A 23,023-nucleotide genomic window follows, 5' to 3' on the forward strand; every position below is an offset into this window, starting at 1 on the left:
AGCTATGAGGAAAGATTAGCTGACCTGAATTTGTTCTCTCTGGAGAAGAGGCGACTAAGGGGGGACATGATCACCATGTATAAATACATAAATGGTCCATATAGTGAGCTTGGTGCCAAATTATTCACTTTAAGGTCACTGCAAAGGACAAGGGAGCACTCTTTGCGTCTGGAGGAAAAGAGGTTTAACTTTTGCATACTGAAAGGATTCTCCACAGTTAGAGCTGTGACAATGTGGAATAGACTCCCCCAGGAGCTAGTTCTAGCTAGCTCAGTTAAGTGTTTAAAAAAAAATCTGGATGTATTCCTAAATGCACAGAATATTACTGGATATTGAGTTCTTATAGGTATATTAGGCATCAGAGATTGTTGATCCAGGGAATATCCGATTGCCTTATGGAATCAGGAAGGAATGTTTTTCCCCTGTTGGAGGAAATTGAACCATGCTTTAAAAGGGTTTTTTTTGCCTTCCTCTGGATCAACAGGGGGTAATTGTGGGCATAGCATTGTGTTTAGACTTTTTTTTTTCATATCTCTATAGGTTGAACTCGATGGACATGTGTCTTTTTTCAACCTGACTAACTATGTAACTATGTAACTATGAGATGGGATAATTATAAATTATCATTGGTCTTTGCTCCATGCTAGTAGGTATGCCAATATCATTGCTGTGGACTGCCCCTCATTTGGAACCAAATCTCCATTTCCTCCTCAGTTGTCCCTCTTTTGTTTCATGTGTAGACCTCTGTAGAAAATACTATATAGCCATCAAAATTGTTATACTGCACTAAACCTTTAACTCAACCTCTAAATTGCTCTAAAAACTGTCCATATATTGTGTTTTAGGGTGGCTCCTTTCCCTTGCAGGGTCCTATTTAGCGACCCTTGTCTGTGCTAATAAGCTGTGTGTGTCTCCACAAACACATAGATATGGCAAGGCAAGCCACTTCTCTTCTCCCTGCTCCCGTATTTTTTTATTTTGAAAAGTCAGTATAAAGGAGAAATATTGGTGAAAAATGTACTTGTGGGTTAACCAATAATTTTTGGTGTATTTATTTTCCATGGAGTGTGGCAGGAATGTGTTTTTACCTACATACTTCTTGCTAAAAGGTGTCCCTCATGTTCATCTCAGATGCTTGGAACGTATGGTACATATCAGTATAAACCAGAGACATGCATTTCAAAGATTACCTCACATATTTTTGCTCCACAGAGATGTTTTTGTAGTTGCCGGTGGAATCAGTCAAATAGGCAGTAAACATATCGTTAATTGATTCTGTTTTTCTCCTCAAGAAGTTAAGCAGGTCACCATGTGGGCAGTATTCCGTGATCACCAGAATCGGGCCTAGGACATAGAAACAACATTAGCTTATGGGCATCACTTTAAATGTTATGACAATGCATGTTTGCTGATACAAAAGATCAGTGTTAGACAAATATAGAAGTAAGAAGATAAATCTGAAGTTGTGCAACGCTGCTTCATATAAAAGTTGGGAATTGCAATATGTATTGATTCATTCAAAACTGGTCATCTGGAAAATGTAACAAAATCAGGGATTTTGGGCCCGCTGACTACCTGTTGCTTTAAAGGAGAACTATGAGGTGAGTGCTTTTCACTCACCCCATAGTTCTAGCCGACCTGTGACAATGAGACTGTCACAGGTCGGCTCAGTAGATCGGGAAGTGAGCAAACACATACAGGCGTTCGCTCACTTCTCGATCCTGTCACGGCTCTATGCCGTGACAGGGGGAGGGGCTGGGTTCCCCCCTCCCCGCTACGATCCTCCTGCTCCGGTATACTGAGCCTAGGGTGATGGGAGGATGCTAGTTTGTGGCCTCCCGTTACCCTAAGGAGAACTATGGGGAAAAGCCTTAACCCCATAGTTCTCCTTTAAAGTAAAATTAAAGTCAACATGTTTTTACATTATTTCAAATGCTGAATAAAATGGATGTTGTTCCTTGATGTTTAAAATTTTCAGTTTCCTGCAGCATCATCTGGTCTCCTGAGCACTGGTCCTGATATCCTGGTTTAGGGTGGCTCTTTTCCCTTGCTGGGTCCTTTGGAGCAAACCTTGTGTGCAGGGCCGCCATCAGGGAGGTATGGCCGATACTCATGTAAGGGACCCGGGCAGCCTGGGGGGCCCCGCCCGGGACCCTTACATGAGTATCGGCCGACGGTGACAGGCGAGGAAACTCTGCAGGGTCACTCTCAGGTATCTGTGGGGTCTCAGGTGGGTCCTGCGTCCAGCGTGTCACTAAGCCTTGCGTGTCACTAAGCCCTGCGTTCAGCGTGTCACTAAGCCCTGCCTCCAGCGCATCACTAAGCCCTGCCTCCAGCGCGTCACTAAGCCCTGAGTCCAGCGGGTCGCTAAGTCCTGAGTCCAATGCGTCACTAAGCCCTGGGTCCAGCGCGTCACTTAGCCCTGTGTGTGTGTGTCTCCACAAACAGGCACATCAAGGCAAGTCATTTCCCTGCTTCCTGCTCCTGACTCCTGCTTTCTTTCTCCCCTCTCCAAGCTAGTAGATGGATAGTTACTGAAGATTGTGTTGTCACTTGCCCAGTAAGTAGTGTTAGAAAATGCACTTGCGTGTTTGACCAATTATTTTATTCTTCATGTTCTGTGTACCTGGGGGTTAGCAATGGTATGTTTTTTGACTAAGTACTTTTTAGTACTCCCTCAAAACTCACTCTCTCTTTTCCGAAAAAGTAAGAAGGTCCTGTCAGAGGCTCCTCAAGGATCTGTTTACTTTCCAATAAAGTACAATCATCCTGCCAGCTTAGCTCCCTTATCTAAAGTATGCCACCCTTTCCAGATGCTTATGTACTGGAATCTGATGGTCATAGCCTTTGGCAGACTTTACAGCCTGTAGCCAAAATCTTCCTTGCTGCTAGTTGCCGAAGCTTGGTATGAAGACGGAGAGATAAAAGTCAGCATACATTGAGGGGAATTTATCAAAACGGGAGCAGACAAAATCTGGAGCAGTTGCCCATGGCAACCAATCAGCTTCTCTCTTCAGTTTGTTCAGGTAAGATTTGAAAATGAAAGAGAAAAGCTGATTTGTTGCTGTGCACAGCTGCTCCAGATTTTGATACATTCCCCTCATTGTTTTTTTGTTACTTCCAGCAGAAAGAAAGATGTTTGCTGCAGGCGGTAAACATTGTAGAAGACCATAAATGTAAAATTCTGGTATATATATATATACCAGATATATACCAAAAAGTATACATCCCAGAAGAGGAGGATTAGATACTTTAAAGCAGGGGTCTCAAATTCAGTTCACTCGGGGGGCACTCGACACTTGCCAAATTTCATACGTTAAAATAAAATGTAACTATATCTGGTTTGGTACTATGGACACTAATATACTCACAATAAGGCCCCATTCATATCTGTAGGTTTAGGTGCGATTAGGGATTCCTGCTTCAGGAAATTGCAGTTTCCTGAAGCAGAAATCGCTAATCTGGCTTTAACAAGCGGCCGCTGTCACCCATTGAAGTTAATGATCAGGTGACAGCAACTGCATGTAAACGCCTGCACACCGCATGTAATGATATGTGATATTATTACAAGCGTCCAGGGAGAGTGATTGATTCCTAAACGAATGTAATCATATCACATATCATTACATGCGGTGTGCAGGCGTTTACATGGAGCTGCTGTCACCTGATCATAAACTTGAATGACTGATAGCTGCCACTTGTAAATGCCAGATTAGGGATTCCTACTGCAGGAAAATGCAAATTCCTGATGCAGGAATAACTAATTGCAGGTAAAGATACAGGTGTGAATGGAGCCTAATATGCTTCTATTCCCCCCATACACATAAAAAATACTACCCCTGCACAAATAAAATAATACACACATCCCCCCCAGAGGAGGCTGTGAGGAGGCATGATCGCTGGTGATTGAATAGTAAGGTCTGCTGCAGACCTTACCAATCACTCCAAGTGCAGCACCGAAGCTCTGCGGTCTGCATCCGATAGAGATGCAGACCATGTAGCTGCTCCTATCTTGGAGCACATGTGACAAAAGAGCCTTTTGCCACATGTGCTCCAAGATGGAGACTGTCATAGTTTAGAGTTAGGACCGCACTATATAGAGATGCCTTGGCGTGGCTGTGCGGCTTTCACATTTACTGCAGAAGACGTGTATCTAAACCTCTGTTTTTAACCTTAGCGGTGAGAGTTTTTTTGCATGCCCACGTAGTACCAGCTCACGGGCCAGTACTTTGAGACCACTGCTTTAAGGGGTTTCTAGGCAGACCGGATAGTTATACTTTAACTAGACATAAAGAGCCCAGTGGGAACGTGATTAGTTCTATTGCAAGCTGTACTCCAGGTATAACTTTTTCTGCATAGTTATACTGGTCCAACCTATCCCAATGTAAGTATGTATATTCCATACCTGATTGGCCGTAACTGGAACTACTACAATGCTTTACAGGATCCTCGTTGGATGCTCAGGTATAAAATATGCCTACTTACATTGGGCCTAGCTTCATAAGCCATACCTGATGTTCAGCTTTCAGTAATGAGAGCAAAATATACAATGAAGGGAATTTATCAAAACTGGAGCAGATAGAACCTGGAGCAGTTGCCCAATTAATCAGCTTCTATATTTCATTTTCAAAGCTTAACTGAAGAAACTGAAGAAAGAAGCTGATTGATTATTATGGACAACTGCTCCACATTCTGTCTGCTCCAGTTTTGTGTATAGCGTGTCTGTTTATTCATTAGTTTATTTTGGTTTACTGAGTTTGGCATACCCGATCCGTGGTCACAATGTATAGGGCATGTAAGGCCATGATATAAGTTGTGGCTTCTGATAGAAGCCGAGTGTTGCTTCAGAGACAGCAAGCCTGGGAGAACTCTAGCTCTGACTTTAATTCAAACACCACAGGAATTAAAGATGAGGCTAAGACGGAGCGAAGGAGCACTGGGTTAAGGACTTGTTCACACCATGTCCAGACCAGAACAGTTTGTTCACAGACCAAAAAAACATCCCAATGTATCCCTATGTTATTTCTGGGCTCTGTTCACACTAGAGCAGTCCGTTCTGGTCCAGACAAAAAAAATACTGCTGGTCTCATTTTCTCTCGTCTTGAACGCACTGGAATGCATGGAAATGTATCAAAAACAGATGCAAACACACTGGAACGCACTGGACTGTTCCTGAAAGCCCATTTAGGCTAAAATAAGACACAGCAAAAACGCACTGCACTGTGTTTGCAGATCTGCTCCAGATCTGGTCCGGACATGGTGTGAACATAGCCTAAAGCTGATGTTCAGCCTGGGTGATACAAATGTATAATTGTAGTTGCAAATTCCATTTTGCAACACCTTTTTGCTCAGTCAGGTGACATTGCACTCAGGTCCTACAATCCCTTTCAGCAGGCCAAGGAGCTCAAAGAATGGCCTGTGTGACCAATGCTGCTGTCAATGAGAAGGAAAGAGGAATAGGGCTGACCAGGACAGCGCTGATGTGGGCATGACCAGCCGCTATCTGGGGAAGAGGTTGCGTCTCTACATACCACTAAAGTTTTACAGCAGTGCCTAGGAGGAAACAATCACAACGTTGTGGATAATTTCACAGGCACTCTATAGCATTGACACCCACAGAAAGGAAATGACTGTGGGCACTTTTACTGGGATGAATAGTTATAAATATAGAGAAAAACCTGGACATTTTGCAGTGAAGCCTTTGATGAGCCACTCACCTTGAGAGGTATACATATCTTAAAGATACAAAGCTTGCCCCTTGGCAAGTGGTCACAATGTATAGGGCATGTAAGGCCATGATATAAGTTGTGGCTTCTGATAGAAGCCGAGTGTTGCTTCAGAGACAGCAAGCCTGGGAGAAATCTAGCTCTGACTTTAATTCAAACACCACAGGAATTAAAGATGAGGCTAAGACGGAGCGAAGGAGCACTGGGTTAAGGACTTGTTCACACCATGTCCAGACCAGAACAGTTTGTTCACAGACCAAAAAAACATCCCAATGTATCCCTATGTTATTTCTGGGCTCTGTTCACACTAGAGCAGTCCGTTCTGGTCCAGACAAAAAAAATACTGCTGGTCTCATTTTCTCTCGTCTTGAACGCACTGGAATGCATGGAAATGTATCAAAAACAGATGCAAACACACTGGAACGCACTGGACTGTTCCTGAAAGCCCATTTAGGCTAAAATAAGACACAGCAAAAACGCACTGCACTGTGTTTGCAGATCTGCTCCAGATCTGGTCCGGACATGGTGTGAACATAGCCTAAAGCTGATGTTCAGCCTGGGTGATACAAATGTATAATTGTAGTTGCAAATTCCATTTTGCAACACCTTTTTGCTCAGTCAGGTGACATTGCACTCAGGTCCTACAATCCCTTTCAGCAGGCCAAGGAGCTCAAAGAATGGCCTGTGTGACCAATGCTGCTGTCAATGAGAAGGAAAGAGGAATAGGGCTGACCAGGACAGCGCTGATGTGGGCATGACCAGCCGCTATCTGGGGAAGAGGTTGCGTCTCTACATACCACTAAAGTTTTACAGCAGTGCCTAGGAGGAAACAATCACAACGTTGTGGATAATTTCACAGGCACTCTATAGCATTGACACCCACAGAAAGGAAATGACTGTGGGCACTTTTACTGGGATGAATAGTTATAAATATAGAGAAAAACCTGGACATTTTGCAGTGAAGCCTTTGATGAGCCACTCACCTTGAGAGGTATACATATCTTAAAGATACAAAGCTTGCCCCTTGGCAAATTGCCTGGTCATAAATTGTAAAACAAAATACAAGCACATTTCTATATTTAACCTTACCTCCAGATGTACATGCACCCAGAAGGTTAACAATGTTCTGGTGGTGTCCCAGGTGGCTGAGAATTTTCAGCTCGGACATCAAGGCCTCCTTTTCATCTGAATGTGCACTGGCTAAAAAATATCATACATGGAAACATTTACTTGTGATATATTCAACATTGAACTTCAATTAATTATTTAAAGAAAACAGCACAGGTAACTCAAAACTGAATTGGTCACAATGGTGGCAACAAGTTTTTTTTTTTTTTAAGTAACCTACTTAAGACTCTATCTTATGAATACTCTTATTGATGGATGCATTAGAGCAGTGGTTCTCAACTCATGGGTCGCGACCCAAAAGTGGGTCGCGAGCCCTTCTGCAGTGGGTCGCGGCGCCATCACGGCAATCACGGGTCGCCATCACGGCAATCACAAGCTTCAACCAATTTGTTTTTTCAAATTTTGCAGATCATGGGGGGAAAAAAATGCTATGTTAAGTTTAATTATTGCATGTGTCTATACTGGAGAGGTTTACCCCTACATCCTATCTAACCGACACCACAGGAAGTTCTCCTTAAAGTGATTATGTCAAAAGAATGTTAGGCCACGAAAGCAAAATAAGAAAAGTGGCCTCATGGGATTGTTGCCCCTATCACCCATGTGTTTTTAAAACTATTTATATTCAAATAGAGGTGTGGGGTAACTGTTAAGTACATGTCTCTCTGGGACTGCTTTGCTGGTTCTTTCTGCTTTGTCTTTCAGGTTACAAGCTGCATGCTGTTGCTAGGAAGATTTACCTTCAGTCAGCTGAGCACAGGATTGGTGACAGACCTTTGGTGGGAAAACAGCTGAGCAATCAGTGTAACCTTTCACTTCTTTATTCACTCCTGTCACTGGAGAGTATCAGCAGTTACCTCAGGACTGCCAGCTGGACTCACCTTTGGATTATCTTCACAATTCCTTTTGGATCTTTTCACCTGCTTCCCCGCCCACCCTCCCCTTTGCTCTACTTCCCCTTGTCGCGGTCGTATTGCTGCTTGAGTCGTAGTGACTAAGCATGCTGGTCTGTTAATGGTTAACAGTTTGATTAACGTCGCCCACTATGTGGGGGAACAATGTTTGGTAAAGGGTAATTTGGTTGGTGTAAGTTATTGCTTGAGTCGTAGTGACTAACCATGCTGGTCTGTTCATGGTTAACAGTTTTGGTAATGTCGCCCACTTTGTGGGTAGACAGTGGTCGGTGAACGATAATTTGGTTGGTTTAGGTTATTGCTGCTTGAGTCGTAGTGACTAAGCATGCTGGTCTGTTCATGGTTAACAGAGGTTTTGTTTGGTAATAAAGGTTAAAGTCTATTTATTGGTTAAATTGATTAAAACCCAATAAAGGGGCCGCAACCTATAGTTTTTCCACAATCATTGTTGTGTTTTACTTTATTATTTAGGTTTTTTGTTATGGTATGATGGGTGTCAATGGGGAATACAATTCCATGGGGGCTGCCATAGCTGACCTCTCTGTTAAGAATGTCAGCTTCCTGGCCATCATGCTGATACTTTGGCTGCAATGCTGTCTAAATCACTGATCAACATCAAGAATAGAGAGGGATTCTAATGCTTATTTACATTATGTTTGTTCTAGAATGCTTTTTTATTTTGTCTTTAGAACTTTTTCACAATTCAGAGAGTCAGCAGGCCAGCACAGGTAAGAGCCTGATTCAACATTTTCTCTTGGAAAGGTAAGAGTATACGCCTCAATGTCTTCTCCCTTGCAAGTTTTCATTTTATGATTTTTTTTTTTATTCAGATTGTTAAGGTTATTATACATGGACACTGCTAGTGTGTATTGCACACAGCAATTATTTTTTATTATTGTATTTTTTTATTATTATTGTATTTTTGTATTTTTTAAATATATTTTTACATTTGTATGTGTTTTGCTATGAAATTTGTGGCATAAAAATAAACAAAAATGAGTTGTCATTGAAAACAAATACTCAGAGTGTTACTGTTAACCTAGTATGTGATATGGGTATTATTAGCACAGCCATACCAGGTATTTTATACTCACGTTTTAACATTTTTACAGCTACTGTTAGAGCAGAGTCATCTTTCCCCATCCCAAAGGCTGTTGCTTCCATGACTTTCCCAAATGCACCGGCTCCAAGGGTCTTTCCTGTGCGAGATTTACAGATATTAAACTCCATCTACTTTGCAGGCTTCACACTTCTCTTTTTTTGCACAAACCACAAGAAATAAGCAAGTACAGCAAGATTTTGGGGAAGTGGAACATTGTGCTGCTAAGCTAAAAAAGTGCAGGTGTGCTGATTTAGCTTTAGTTTTAGATAGTGCTGAAAATAGGTACATGCAGTAACAACACTTCCCCCAGAGTAAACCATGAGATACTAAAGTCTATGGGACCTGTGAGATACAAAACATACACAGCATTCTGAACCTGATTCCGGCACAGTGTTTTGCTGTATCAAATTTGTTTGACATTTATTTCAGATATATTGATATAAGCGCTGAATTTATTTTTGTTTATGTAAATACAAGCAAGAGCAGCCATGGGAATTACCATATGGCCCTGGAATAGAAGGGGCCTAATAGAGTCATCCTGTATTAGATGCAATTGGTGTTGCCTCTAAGTATACAGACATTAAAACTGAATTACTTACAGAATTTCTTACATATACTAGCAAGGGTGGCCATGAGTACTGCTATAAGGCCCCAGAACATATAGGGCTCAATAAAGTCAAGCTGTATAACATTTTACTGATGTTGCCTATAGGTATACTAAAATAACACAATCATTATATTCATACTGTAACCAGTCTCCTTTCTTATCATAATTACCAAATTGCAGATTTGTTCTTGGGAACTCCCACTTCTCGTTATATGGTAACTGTGTTGGGTCAATACAGGTATAATGGTTGCCTTCAGACACTTGAACTATCTGCCAGCGAACTTCAAATTTTGGTTTCTGTTGTGTGAAGAAACATAAAGTTTAAAGAGTGAAATTAAACACGGTAATGGTGTGTAGTCTAAGCAGACTAAACAGTGCATTTATTTAAATGTAAATTTCACATTTTAAAAGTCAGGAGCTAGGCCCTCTTCCCCATCTGTAACCAATGGTTACCAAAGATCCTGGAGACAATCATAATAGATTTCAACAGCATTTCATATATTCAGTTCAGAATCTTTTTAGACCACAAAATAAGAACATTTTCTTGTATAGTAAATTAAACCTAATAATAAAATGCAATAATAGGATACCTCTATGTTGTCATTAGTAAAAAAAAACTTCTATACACGTCCCTAAGGTTAGCAGCCTAAGGGCTCATTTCCACAATCTTCTTTTCTTCCCCATATGTGAATGGAAAACAAGTCAAAGCAATTCAGGACCAGGTGGAAGCTACTAAGAAGTGGTTCGAAGCAATTCCTTCAGCAACACAAAGACAGATCAAAGCAACTTAGAAGCAAGCCAATGCAATTTAGAAGTATTAAAAGCACATTTGACTTCTGGGTTTGAGGTCTGTGTACACAAGTCCTAAATCATGTGGTCCATAGCTACCAATCATTATTGCAGATTGTCCTATTGTTTTTTGCAGTCACGAATGAGATGGGAAGGATCATATAAAGCAGCCCCCTTATACATATATAATTACAAACTATAGAGGGATACAAGATTTGCAAGGTATTTGCATTGTTAATATAACACTGGCTTCAGTCTGGTTAAACTGCGAGTTTTAATAGCTATCTATAGAGGAGACAAGAAAATTAGCCATTTGAGGTGGTGGGGAAATAATACTTAATAACAATTAATAGGGCAATTAGGCATTTAATAGTTATTGTCCATTTCATTTGGAAAAAGAAGGATTGGCCTCCAGGTGATAATTACTGTATGTTTGTTAACAAAAAAATATTATTAAATAAAATAAGTGGAGTTAAAATAAAAATAAAAATCTTTAATGGTTTAGATGGACTTGTGTGGCAGGACAACACCTCAAAAGAGATGCAGGGTTTCTTAGCTGGGCAACTGCACACACACAGAAAGAAACAGGCACAGTGCCAGTATAGATGGACAGGAGCAGTATCCTAATCATGAGCAACAGGATACACATACAAATAGACAGAATCATTAGACATGTAAGATTCATTTAGTTACGGATTAAAATTTGGACGAATTTCCTCATATTCGGTCATGAGGATGCATCACCCCAGTGATTGTAGGAGTCTGCAGGCAGGGGGGCTTGTAGGAATCTGGGTGCCACCTTTCATACAGGGGGCATCCAGATGCCACCCCCCTTGCATGAATGAGTAAGTAGTAGTTGCTACCCGTTCACCAAATATAGTAAAATAAGTAAATAAACACACCACACAGTAAAAAAAGACCAACATAGTTTTTTGACAATTCACATTCACACATCAATCACGTCGTCCAGCGTTGTAGATCCACGTCAATCACTTATGCTAGACGGCTGCCAAATAAAAGAAAAAACTCCTGCCGCCCGCTTACACGACCGATCGCGATGAACACCAGCCGCAAAATGACAGCTTTGCTCCCAAATGTCAACAAAGGGGCAGAGCAAGTTGTGACGTCACGGGACTTGTTCCACTCATTTGCTTACATTCCATTAGGGGACCGAGAGCTGTCAGGGGATGTAAACAAATGGGCAGAGCAAGTCTTGTGATGTCACGACTTGCTCTGCCCCTTTGTTGACCTTCGGGAGGAGAGCTGTCATTTTGCTGCTGTCGTGCATTGTGAATGACAGGGATCTAAATCGCTGGACGACATGACTGACGTGTGGATTACATCAATAGACATTATTTACTTATTTTACTGTATTTGGTGAATGAGTAGGGGTAACAACTACCCCATTCATTTACAAGTAGAGGGGTGGCATCTGAGTGCCCCCTTTTATGTAAGATTCCTATAAGGCTGCAGAACCCCACAACCATCGGGTCAGGATTGTGGGGAAGAGGCCCTTGTCCTCATCAACATGATCCCCTGGCAAAAGCACCCTCCCAATGTTGAGGGCATATGGCCTGGTATGGTGCAGGGGGTCACATGCTTGCCCCCCCCTTTCCTGCCCTGCCAGGCTTCTGCTCAGATCAAAGGTCTGGTAAAGGATTTTAGAGGGGAACCCCACGCTTTTTCTCTTTTTTTTGCATGGGGTGCCCTCTGAAATTCCTGCCAGACCTTAAGGTTCTGATATTATTGGGGTGGTGGTGTGGTTGGCTAACATGTCTCAGCTAATACAGACAAACAGACAGGAACCAAGGCTATAGTCAATACAGGTGCAGTCAAGTAAGTCTAGTTGAAACATAGGAACAAGCAGTGGCTGAAATACTGGAGTCAGAACACTGTTTTTTATCGGTAGAAAGCTTAACTAGCTACAAACAAAGAATAGATGGGTAAACAGACTGTCAGCCCTAACAGTGAAAGCACATCCGATTTGAAATGTTAAGGGCACACCAAACACATGACAGACTGATTAGGATTGTATTGGTGGGCAAGTAAGGGCCTGTGTTGACGGATTTTGTATGACATGCTTTCAGCTTCCATTTAAAGTCAGTTTGAGACACTCGTACGCTCATTAGCAGGGTTATTCAAAAAAGGGTGAAGAGTTTGGAGAAGGCCTGAAAAGTGAACAATCTAGGACAACATAGCTGATTTGTAAAAATTCTCCTTTCCAGTTCAGCTACGTTGTCCTAGATTATTCACTTCTCCTGCCTTCTCCAAACTCTTCACCCTTCTGTGAATAACAATGTTAGAGTCCATTGATAGGTGCATTTGACCTGCAGTTTACCTTTATTTGACCCCATCTGACCTCTTTCTAAGCTGCATCTACCTTCTTCAAGCTGCCTTTGCATTCTTATAGACTTGTATGGGGTGAGAAGCAGTTTTGATGTAAACAAAAGCCCATCAACATAGGCATTTAAGAACACAGAGTGCAGAAGTTTGAATTGCATTCAGTTTTCATTTTGCAGTTGTTTATATACTTTCTAATGACTTTTAAATGTCAGCAAGCAGAAGAGACATTGCTCCTTTGGAAATGCTGCCTTTATGGTACAACGAGTTCGACGTTCATAGTTTCTGTTCCTATTTTTATAACCATTATTCTGACTTTTTTCCCAATCTGCACTCCACAGAAAAGTGGTCTAGCTGAGATTTCTCAAGAGTTAGAACACGGTTTCCTTGCTGGTTTGTGAGCACGCATCCTTTATATAAATCATGACAATCTGTGCTGCATGATCTTTTGGACTTAAATGCAATAAGCAAAAAAAAATAAAAAATGTTACTTTGGTCCCTACAAAGGAGACAGAGGCTGCATATGTGGCTTTCAAAATTTAGTTTACTGTCCTCCACCCGCTTCATATAGCAAAACTGCCATTTTTTTCTCAGTTTAGACCTGTGTTTGAGCAGAAATTCAAAGCGGTTGCTACCTGCAGCTGGCATTGCAAAAAAAGTAGAATGCCACACAATCATTTTTATGTTGAATCTAGCATTCCACGTTATTGCTTTAGAAAAGAGTCAACCCTTTTGATAATCTCCAGAGACGTGAATCTGAGTTTTACAATTTATCCAAAACTGGCAAAATTGACACCAAGTTACAACCTACCTGCTGATACTTATAGAACAAGAACATTGACAGCAGCAGAAGAAAAGCCCCAACTACGGCCATTGCGATCAATAAGGTGTTGAAGAATTGAAGCTCTGGCTCTTTAGTTACTATGGAAAACAGCAAAATGAACATAGCACAAACAGGTAAATAAACATATACAGCACATAAACAGAAAAACTACCCTTACTATTATCAACACTGTCATATACAGGAAAATAGAAGAATGCATTCTATAATTGATGTACTATCTACTTTTAGTCAATGGAACATAGAAAATTGAGCAGTTAATAATTGGACAGTAACAGGTTGTCATGAAAGCAAGACAAAGGAAACACATGTGTGTGATTAAGAAGATGAACTCAAACTGTGGTGTGTTATATGTGTTTGAATAATGCACTAGGTGCACTAGGTGCAGGAGCATGTGTATTAACATTAAAAGAAGCCAGAATGACCTTGTAAATTACTGGATGGTCTTCATCTATCTGTGTTCTTGTATTTTGCTGCCTTGCTGCTTTTGCTAACTTCCTGCTTGATCCAGCTTGTACTTTTCTGGTTGCTGTCTCAGCTTGAAGTCTTGAAGTTTTGGCTACCAACCTGACCTGCACCTGTGTTCTGCCTGTTGGGACCTTGACTATGTCACCTGACTGCAGAATTGGAGCTACATGCCCTGACCTTGTCCTCTGACTTTGCACCTTGGCATCCTGTCTGACCTGACTCAGCCTGTACTTAACTCCAAGACCTCCAGGTTACACTGCTTCACCCTGCTGCTTCACTTTGTCTCTGTTCTTTCAGTCCTATTTAGAGGGGTAGAGCTTCTCTGGATCTATCAGGCCCATCTTTACAGTACAATGGATATATGTAAAATCAGCAATTACAATGATTAAAATAAATATAAGGCTGCAGTGACATCTGTGTAAGAATTATATATATATATGGACCAGTAACATAAGATGGTCACTTGTAGGGGCCTTCTGTTCAGGGATAGTCCATTCCTGTATTGGGAAATCACATGCACCGTGAAAGGAGACCATTCTCGTCTTCAGAGTGGGAACTCTAAGCTGTCAAAATTAAGTCTTTTCATTTCACATTCATCAATTTATAGGATCTAAATATGTTTCGGAGAGAAAATGTAATGTAAAAAGGGACACACAACTTATATCTAATGCAAACAGCCTTGGTGATAAATTATTTACCTTTTGTGTTAAATCTCCAACCCCCAAAAAAGGTGATGACAAAACTGACCTATTTCTAGCAGATCAACAGCTATTTTTTTTGTACTTGCAGAGAATATGATTACCCTGAAAAATAAAAGCTGATGCAGTGACAACATCTAAGTCCCCATTCACAAAAAATGTGACATGCGTTCCCGAGACGCGTCAAAAAAGCTAAATGTGCAGGTTGTGTCATTACTAGTTAATGGCACTCCAAATGTGGCCGGACACACATGCACTTTAAAGCAAATGCGGAGGGTAAAACACTTTTTTGCTACATGCACTACTTTCTCGCGTTTGTCGCATGTGCAGGAGTCCAGTGAAGCCAATGGGGACAGGCAGAAAACTTGGGAACAAGTGAAATGAATGGCAAACGCACTTATCAATTCAAAACAAGCTTTTAAAGTAAGGCAAACATGGAAGGGCTTTATACAATACAAAAAGAAAAGTTTCTCAGCACACTTACCAGCTAGCCTGCAAAAAAACAAATCACACTGTCTGTTAGGGTTAAAAACAGAGGTTTCAGTTGCAAAACGTTTGCAAAATATGCTGAAGCCACATTGCCTCATCAAGGCCCCTCTGTGTAGTGTGGTCCTATCTCTAATCTATGAGAGCCTCCATCTTGCAGCATTTATAGCAAAGGATGAATTGGGCGCAGGTTCCCCAGGAGGCAGCCCAGCCTCCTTAAAAGCACAGGGACACACCAGAAGCCCAGCACATCCCGATGGCAGCTGAAGACCCCAACGTGTCCCCACAACAAATCCAACAAGTGAAACAATTGGAAAAAGCACTCATCAATTTATTCAATTCAAAACATGGGAACAAAACATGTGCAAAACCGTGCAAGCTCGATGTGCATTCCTGGTAAACATTGGTGTGAATGAGGACTTAGGACTGGTAAGTTACAATGTAATACATTTTGTTATTGGGTTCAAATATTTTTAAACTGATGGATAAACAAAATAATTGTAAAATTTAGTACATGGCTTGTGTGGTGCTTACCTTTATATACATGGCTAGTAAATTTAACCGGAGCAGAATGGTTCCCTGCAAGGTTGGAAGCTAGGCAGAGTATGGTCATGTTACTGACACTCTCATTGAAGTTCAGAATACTTTTTACTTCGCCCGGTTGGACATCAATCACTTCACCTTTTATTGGTTCTTTTATACAGCTGCAAAATGAGTCATTGAATTGTAGATGATAATAGATTTTCTGGAAACTTTTATTTAAACTGAACCAGTGTTTAGGCTACATTCAAGTATTTACATATTCTGAACAAAAAGAAAATTAGCTTTAAAGTGCACATGTGCCCAGACTATAAACATTAAACTATTTACACATTAAAAAAGCTTTAAAACAAGCCCCCTCTCACCCTTCCAAATGATTTTATTGGGAAGTAATTTATTCTTAAAGATGTCAAATGCATACAGTACAGTAGGCTCAGCACCTACAATCATTGCTGTGTGCCTGTCCTTCCAGCACAGTGATTAATTTTGTTTCTCCTTTTAAAAATGCTCTCTCTCCTGGTTTGGGTTTTCAGGTGTCTCCTTCCCCTTAAAAGGTTCTAGTGGAGAAACCTGTGCGTGGGCGCTCCTGTTGGCAATATGTACGCCTTCTCCATTTCCTACTTATGTCCATAGGATGTAATGCCAATCTCTTCCCTCCGCTGTTCCTCACTCCTCCAAATAAGTGATTGACAGCGCAGCTCGGTCCTTCTGGGCTAGATGGTATCCATCATAATTCAACCCCCTTCTTATTAGTCTGGGGTGTTAAAGCAGAAGCAAAGATAAAAAAAGAAAAAATCGCTGGGAAGTAGGGATTTTTGGCAGAAGAGACATGCAAAGTCTCTTCTGTCAGAAATGTCTTCCTCTCTCCACCAGTGATTTTATATTTTTTGTGTATACTGTACAGAGCATGCATGCATGTAATGGTGTGAATCGGCCAGGTGCTGTGGAAGATGAAACACCTGTGCGCATGCACAGCAGTTACATCATCAATGGCCACCCAATGGCTAAAAAGAAACTTCCAAGAACCCTGAAGTGTCAGCAGTGGAGATGGCGGCATAGGGGGATAGCGCTGAGCACCGAAGATCAATCCAACAGCGTTGGAGAAGGGCACACATTTAAGATGTGTGTCCTAATGTGCAAGTATGCTGTGCATAACTGTATGTTAAGGCAAAGATAAAAAACATTCAAAGCAGTTTACTTCCACATTAAGGACCCCTCCCTGTGGGTGTGTCATTAGGCCACCCTGAGCTCACAGGAAAACGCTGCAAAGAAAGGAACCCATTAGGTGATACCATTCTGTGCAGCATTTAGTTCCCACCCATTGCTGTAGGAGGAATTGGACCTATGAAGCCATACAACTGGTCCAAACACCCATAGAAAAGATTAAAACATTTTTTTAAAGAAATAAAGGTGGTGGAGGGTAGGTGAGGAAATATGGAGTTAGGCTTTAATACAAGCCCCCACTGACCTCTGCAGCACTAAGCACTGTGGAGCAATAATTCCGAAAACCCATTCTGAAAGGCATTCTGGTCTTATTGTAGTCTGATTCTTTGCAACTTTATCTACTGTCACCCTGCAGTGACCTGGCTGGCATCCAGCTTTTCAATGTAAACATAGAGCTCCTGCTCCTGGCAGAAAGCCCATGCTGCAAGTATATACCAGCTACTCACAAAGTGTTATTATTCTGTTACGACTGTTAACAATTTGTAAACCCTTTGCTGAATATGATCATTTTATTGAATCATACTGCACATCTGCATCCAAACTTACTTCTAAGTGATTAAGCAGAGCTCTCATCTAAATCATTTAGTCAGGCTCACATCACATATATGACTTGCATAAATTTCAAAACGCTACATTCAGTTTCTCACCTTGTACTTGAGCATTGCAACCACTGAATTTCTGGCCGTGGGGTCCCCTTTACATTGCAAGTCACGCTGTGGGTCCCATTAAATTCTGTTATGGATATTTCAACTTTAGGAGGCTCTGGAACACATACAGGAACAGTGTTAGAAGGAGAGTTATGGAAAACTATTCAACTTATTTACAAAAGGCTCTGCAAAAAACAGTGGTGATAGGTAAAGGGCAGTAACCCCAACCCAACCATTCAGATTTTACTGGAGTGAGGTACACTATTTGGCCAAAGGTTTGTGGACACATAACAATTACATCTAAAAAATCTTGTTATCTTGTGATCTTGCTTATGTGTGAAAATGTCAATTATGCCGCACATGTTACACATCACATCATAATTCTAGCGTCATCAATCACTGTTAACTTAATTGATGAGTAGTAAAAACTTTTAAAGGGTCGTTTATGGCTAATTTTGGGTATGGTAGTTTTTTTGCGTTTTTCAAGCGTGATATGTTTGGTATCTTTTTACAGTGACGTGACCCCATCTTTTATATTTTACTAAAAAATTGCCTAATAATAAATGTTTCAAAACGTAACGTAGGGAATACAGTTTTTTTTTTCAAAATTTGCAGTACTTTTTTCTTTATAAAGTAAAAAATAGAGAACCCAATGGTGATTAAACACCACCAAAAGAAAGCTCTCTCTCCCAAAAAAATTACATAAAATGTATTTTGGTATGGCGTTGCATGGCTGAATAAATGTCAGTCAAAGTACCTCAGCGGTGAATACTGAAAAATGGCCTAGAGAGGAAGGGGGTGTTACACCCTAGACTTCAAGTGGTTAAGGATCTGGCTTTGTGCACAGGGGCACTCTCATTTTGGAATAGAAAAGCCCCTTCCCCACACTGTTTCCAAAAAGTTGGAAGTACAAATATGTAAAATGTCCCGGTATGCTGTAGCATTAACAGTACCCTTTAGAGCAGCGGTTCTCAACCTGTGGGTCGGGACCCCTTTGGGGGTCGAATGACAATTTGCCAGGGGTCGCCGGGAGTCTCCCGCTATTAGATAGCGTTCCCGGCCGCCCGGGAGAGAAACACTTTCTCCCGGAAAGGTTTAATCTGCTCGATCAAGCAGAGTAAACCTTTCGCTGTGATCGTTTTTGTTTTTGTTTTATTTCTGACATTGGAGCCCCGGCCGCCGTAAGTCAGAAAAAAATAAATAAATCAGCATTGGAATGCATAGCTACATTCCTATTGGCTATTTCACTTTGCAATTGCAAACTAGCTATTGCACCCACCCACTGCTGCTGTCAATCAGCAGAGGGGGACCTGCAGTTCTCCATCAGGTACACATCTAGTGATTATGATCATTATTATTAATAATAAAAGCTGACACCCTCGGCTTATATTATATGGTTTGCCATTTTAGCTGTTACAACAGTGGTTCTCAACCTGTGGGGTCGCTGTGTGATTTCTGCTGTGCTAGGTGACAGTCCTCCTCAGCCCTCTCCTAGCGCAGCAGTGTCAGTTCTCCCGCCACGCAGACAGATGTCGCTGCAGCAGCCGCGTCAACCCTAAATTTTACCATTGGGGTCACCACAACTTGGCAAATGTTACCAAGGGGTCCCGGCCCTAGAGACGTTGAGAACCACTGCTTTAGAGGAAACACCTGAACTCAGAAATGTCAAGGGTTGTCCGCATACTTATGGCCATATAGTGTAAGTGTGATGCTCAGGTGTCCACAAACTTGTAGCCATATAGTGTATGTGAAGAGATTGGGGCAGATTTATTGAATGGGCAAAGTGGCAGAGTCTCTTTAGACCACATATTCAAATTCTTGCATTTAGAAGGCCATTTATGATTTTCCTTTACATGTATATCAGTAAATATTGGTTTGAAAGAGAACTATGGGGTAACCTTTTTATCCCATAGTCCTCTTAAGGTCATAGGAGGACATATCCTAACGCCCTCCCGTGACCCAAGGCTCAGTATATAGCGATCTATTGCCCGCTATATACTGAGAGCGCCGCAGCCGGGACAGATCCCGACAATACTGTCGAGATCCACCCAGCTGGCTGATTGAGAGTGAGCTCTGCCTATCTAGATGCAGAGCCAGCAGTACCCGCCCCCTTCCCTGTCCGTTCCTCCAGTCAGCGCTGGAGGATCAGAGAGGGGAGGGGGTAATCCCTGCAGGGAGATGATCAGTAAGTGAGCAAGCGATGGTATGTTTTGTCTCACTTCCCCATCTATAGAGCCGTCGTGTTACAGTATCAATCTCGCACGTCGGCTCGAACTATGAGGATGAGTGAAAATCACTCACCTCATAGTTCTCCTTTAATTTCAATTTGAAAAAAAAGTGTAATTTACTATTCTTTTTAAGAATTACTCAAACTCTTGGGGAAAGGATTGCAGGTTGAGTCATCTCCGCATTTAACAACTCATCAGCTACAGAGTAGATCTTGTATCTTGTTGGACTACTTACTGTATAGTATTATGTTGAAGGACAGAGAAGCATTGGTCTGTGAGTTGGCTGCATAAAAGGTATAGGTTCCTTCTTCATTTTCCTGCATTCGATTTAGAATCAAAGTGCTTGTGCTCCTTGCAAAACAATTACAAAATAATGCTATATATGCTATATATGTATACAATTTTACACTTTAAACAACAGACATAAAATTAAAAGATTAATGGTTTTTTTTATAAACGATTCACAGAGCTATTTGCCCTGTGGATATCTGTGAAAGTTCATTTTGGGCAAACAATGCCAAAAACAAATGTTCTAAATTATTTTTTTTCCAGTTCAAATGTATTGTGTTGTAATAATACATTATGGACAGTAGTTGGAGCTGAGGAGCAAAGAAAATAAGTATTTATCTCCGATGGTCCTCGGCTCCATCTAGTGGCTTAAATGTAGTATTAAAATATACTACATTCAACTGGAAAAATATATTAAGAACATTTGTTTTTGGCATTATTCCCTTAAAGAGCCCTGTGAACCTTTTATAAATAGACCGCTTAGTGTATCTAAGCACACGGACACAAAGTTCATATATTGCAACTTACTGGTCATTACATTTACTACATTTTGTTTTCTTTTTTAGACTTATTTTCCTTTTTTTTTTTTTTTGTAATAGAAATTCTACTATTAATACACTCCTTGTTACAGGGTGACAATTCTCACACACCGTACCACGGCTCTGGAGGAACAGAATTGTCCACCTAGAAGAGGAATGCAGAATATCACCCCCTCCTCTTCTCTTCTTATCTCATGCTTATATTAGTCAGTTTAGGGTTAGCCTTCCACAAATAGACAGCCTAGAACACAGAGCAGCTTTTGACCTTCTGAAAAACTTGAAAAACTTCCTTTGTGAGCTGAAAACTACTTGCACTAAATTCTACTTGTGAATACTCCTGGTGAGTTCAATTTATCTCTGACCTTGCTGCGTTTGTAAATAACCATATTATCCATACAGACTGGGGTTTTATAAGATACATCAGCTACAGCAATATTTGGAAGAGAATAATAATAAATATCAGACACTAGAATAGTGTTAAAGTCAAACCTGTAAGATCCATTGGGCAGCATATTTCCTTGTGTGGAAACATTCAGTGCATTGTCAGAAGTGTGATGTACCCAATTCCAGGATAGAATATCAGGGTATGCTTCAATGATGACTGTCAGTCCCACACTTTGACCCGCAAGCAATGAAATACTTTGATTTTCTGATGTTGAGATATTAATGCAGGCTTTTTCTACATTAAAAGAGACATAGAAAAAAATTGTACTCTGTTGGACAATTAAACACAACTTAAAGAATATTAGCCCTATTAGCGTATAGCTACTGGACATTTGATTGTTGGGGACATGCCTACTAAAAGGGACTATTCTCAGACTGGGACTTTGACATCACATAATAACTGTCAACTGCATAAACATAAGTATCTCATAATTCTCCTCTTTTTACTGTAGAACTAATGAAGCAAATGCATGCTCTCCACTCTTCTTTGAGTGTTATGTTTGTTTTTCACATTTTAGTGATTTGTTTAGGTTGCCTTGACCAGCAGGGTGGCAGGTCTTGGTTTCCCCGGGTCTGAACTGCAGTAACCTACCTGCCCACCATAACCCAGTCACTGGCATTTGGAGGATGTGCTTATAAAGTGGTGTGATTGATTGTGCGGAGATGGATATATATTTTTTTTCTGTTATAAATTAACAGTTAGGGCACAGCAATGAGTTTTCTTTAATCCCCCTGCTCCAGCATATATTTACTCTTTCTTCGCTCCCCAACTACTTTGTTGAGATGATTACAATAACTACTTTTCAAATCTGTAGTCATTACTAAATTCCCATGCTCACATACTTTCCAAGTCCTTTAAATGAACAGGAAGCACAGTGAGAAGAGAGAAGTAAAGCTCACACTGCCAGCTAATTCTGACCATCTGAACCAAGCCTGCCTAATACCCAAGTAAAGATTAAAAAAATAACATTGCTATCTGATTTTTACGGGGGTGCAATAGACCTCTGAAAAAAAAAAGCCTTCTACCATCTGTGGCTCAAAGTAAGAACCAGCTAAATACATGTTAGTATTGCTTTCTTCCGAAATCCTGTGATAGCTTATGGTTATGCTTATATTCCCTTGCAACCTAGTTAATTTTCTCTATAAGCAACATTCCTAGTCTTCAGCCATTTTCATATGGTCATACATAGGAAGCATTGGCTTTTTTGATGTGCCAGATCTGTTAGATATAGTCACTCTGGATAGCCATATATGTTGCAGATTTGGCTGCCTAGAGATGATAAAGAGAAATCTCAGGTGATCCTACCTGCTTGTACTTTTAAGGCTTTTTTCACACGGGCTGATCGGGAGATGATCCATGCATGGATCCTCCCCTGATCAGAGCAGTACATCCATGTCCATACAACAACTGAAATTACTGAACCCCATGCCAGTCTATGGGGAATCGGATGTAAACGGACATAGAGAGATCTCCCACAAGATTCTGTCTAGTGCTCACTGTCCTGTAGACTTTTTTTTATATGCATGTAAAAGCAAATATTTTTATCTAAATTATCTTAATAATCTGTGTTAATCCTTTAAAAAGTTTATTTTTGTGAGAAGCTTGTAAACGTGTACTGTTATGTACATAGGGGCAGCCATATTTGCTGCTCGTTATACATATATAAGCTGAACTTCCTCATGTACTTTTTCACTTCCCCTCTACCATGCACAGTTTATCTGACTGAAAGCAATACACATTCTGCAGTCTCTTATATGGTAAGATGGAAACAAATTCTGACAGACTCGCACTCTAATGTAGGCTGATATAGCCACAAAGGGGGGGATAGTGGCAAATCCATGTTAATGCTCATGGTTTTGGAATGGACTATCCAACAAGCTCATATACTGTAGGTGTAATTGTCAAATGTTCAAAAACATTTGGCCATATATTCTATCAAAAGCTGTGTCAAGAGACATTTTCAGGTGATTGGAATGTGTCTGTAGGATTCTTTATAAACCATCTACCCAGCCATAC

At 40.9% G+C, this 23,023-nt stretch overlaps 1 protein-coding gene across 1 annotated transcript in view; it reads right to left on the bottom strand.

The window, feature by feature from the left end:
* Positions 1-23,023, bottom strand: part of CSF1R (colony stimulating factor 1 receptor) — a 71,517-nt gene that overhangs the window by 10,444 nt on the left and 38,050 nt on the right. The window contains exons 6-14 of the mRNA XM_018554945.1: positions 21,052-21,241; positions 19,971-20,086; positions 17,508-17,622; positions 15,631-15,800; positions 13,415-13,524; positions 9,645-9,771; positions 8,860-8,964; positions 6,816-6,926; positions 1,191-1,344 (exon numbers count right to left, since the gene is read on the bottom strand). Coding sequence (XP_018410447.1) covers positions 1,191-1,344; positions 6,816-6,926; positions 8,860-8,964; positions 9,645-9,771; positions 13,415-13,524; positions 15,631-15,800; positions 17,508-17,622; positions 19,971-20,086; positions 21,052-21,241 — 1,198 coding nt within the window. The remainder of the gene's footprint in view (positions 1-1,190; positions 1,345-6,815; positions 6,927-8,859; positions 8,965-9,644; positions 9,772-13,414; positions 13,525-15,630; positions 15,801-17,507; positions 17,623-19,970; positions 20,087-21,051; positions 21,242-23,023) is intronic.

Source organism: Nanorana parkeri, unplaced genomic scaffold (genome assembly GCF_000935625.1).
Source record: "Nanorana parkeri isolate BGI_ZX_2015 unplaced genomic scaffold, ASM93562v1 scaffold179, whole genome shotgun sequence".
Lineage (NCBI taxonomy): Eukaryota > Metazoa > Chordata > Amphibia > Anura > Dicroglossidae > Nanorana > Nanorana parkeri.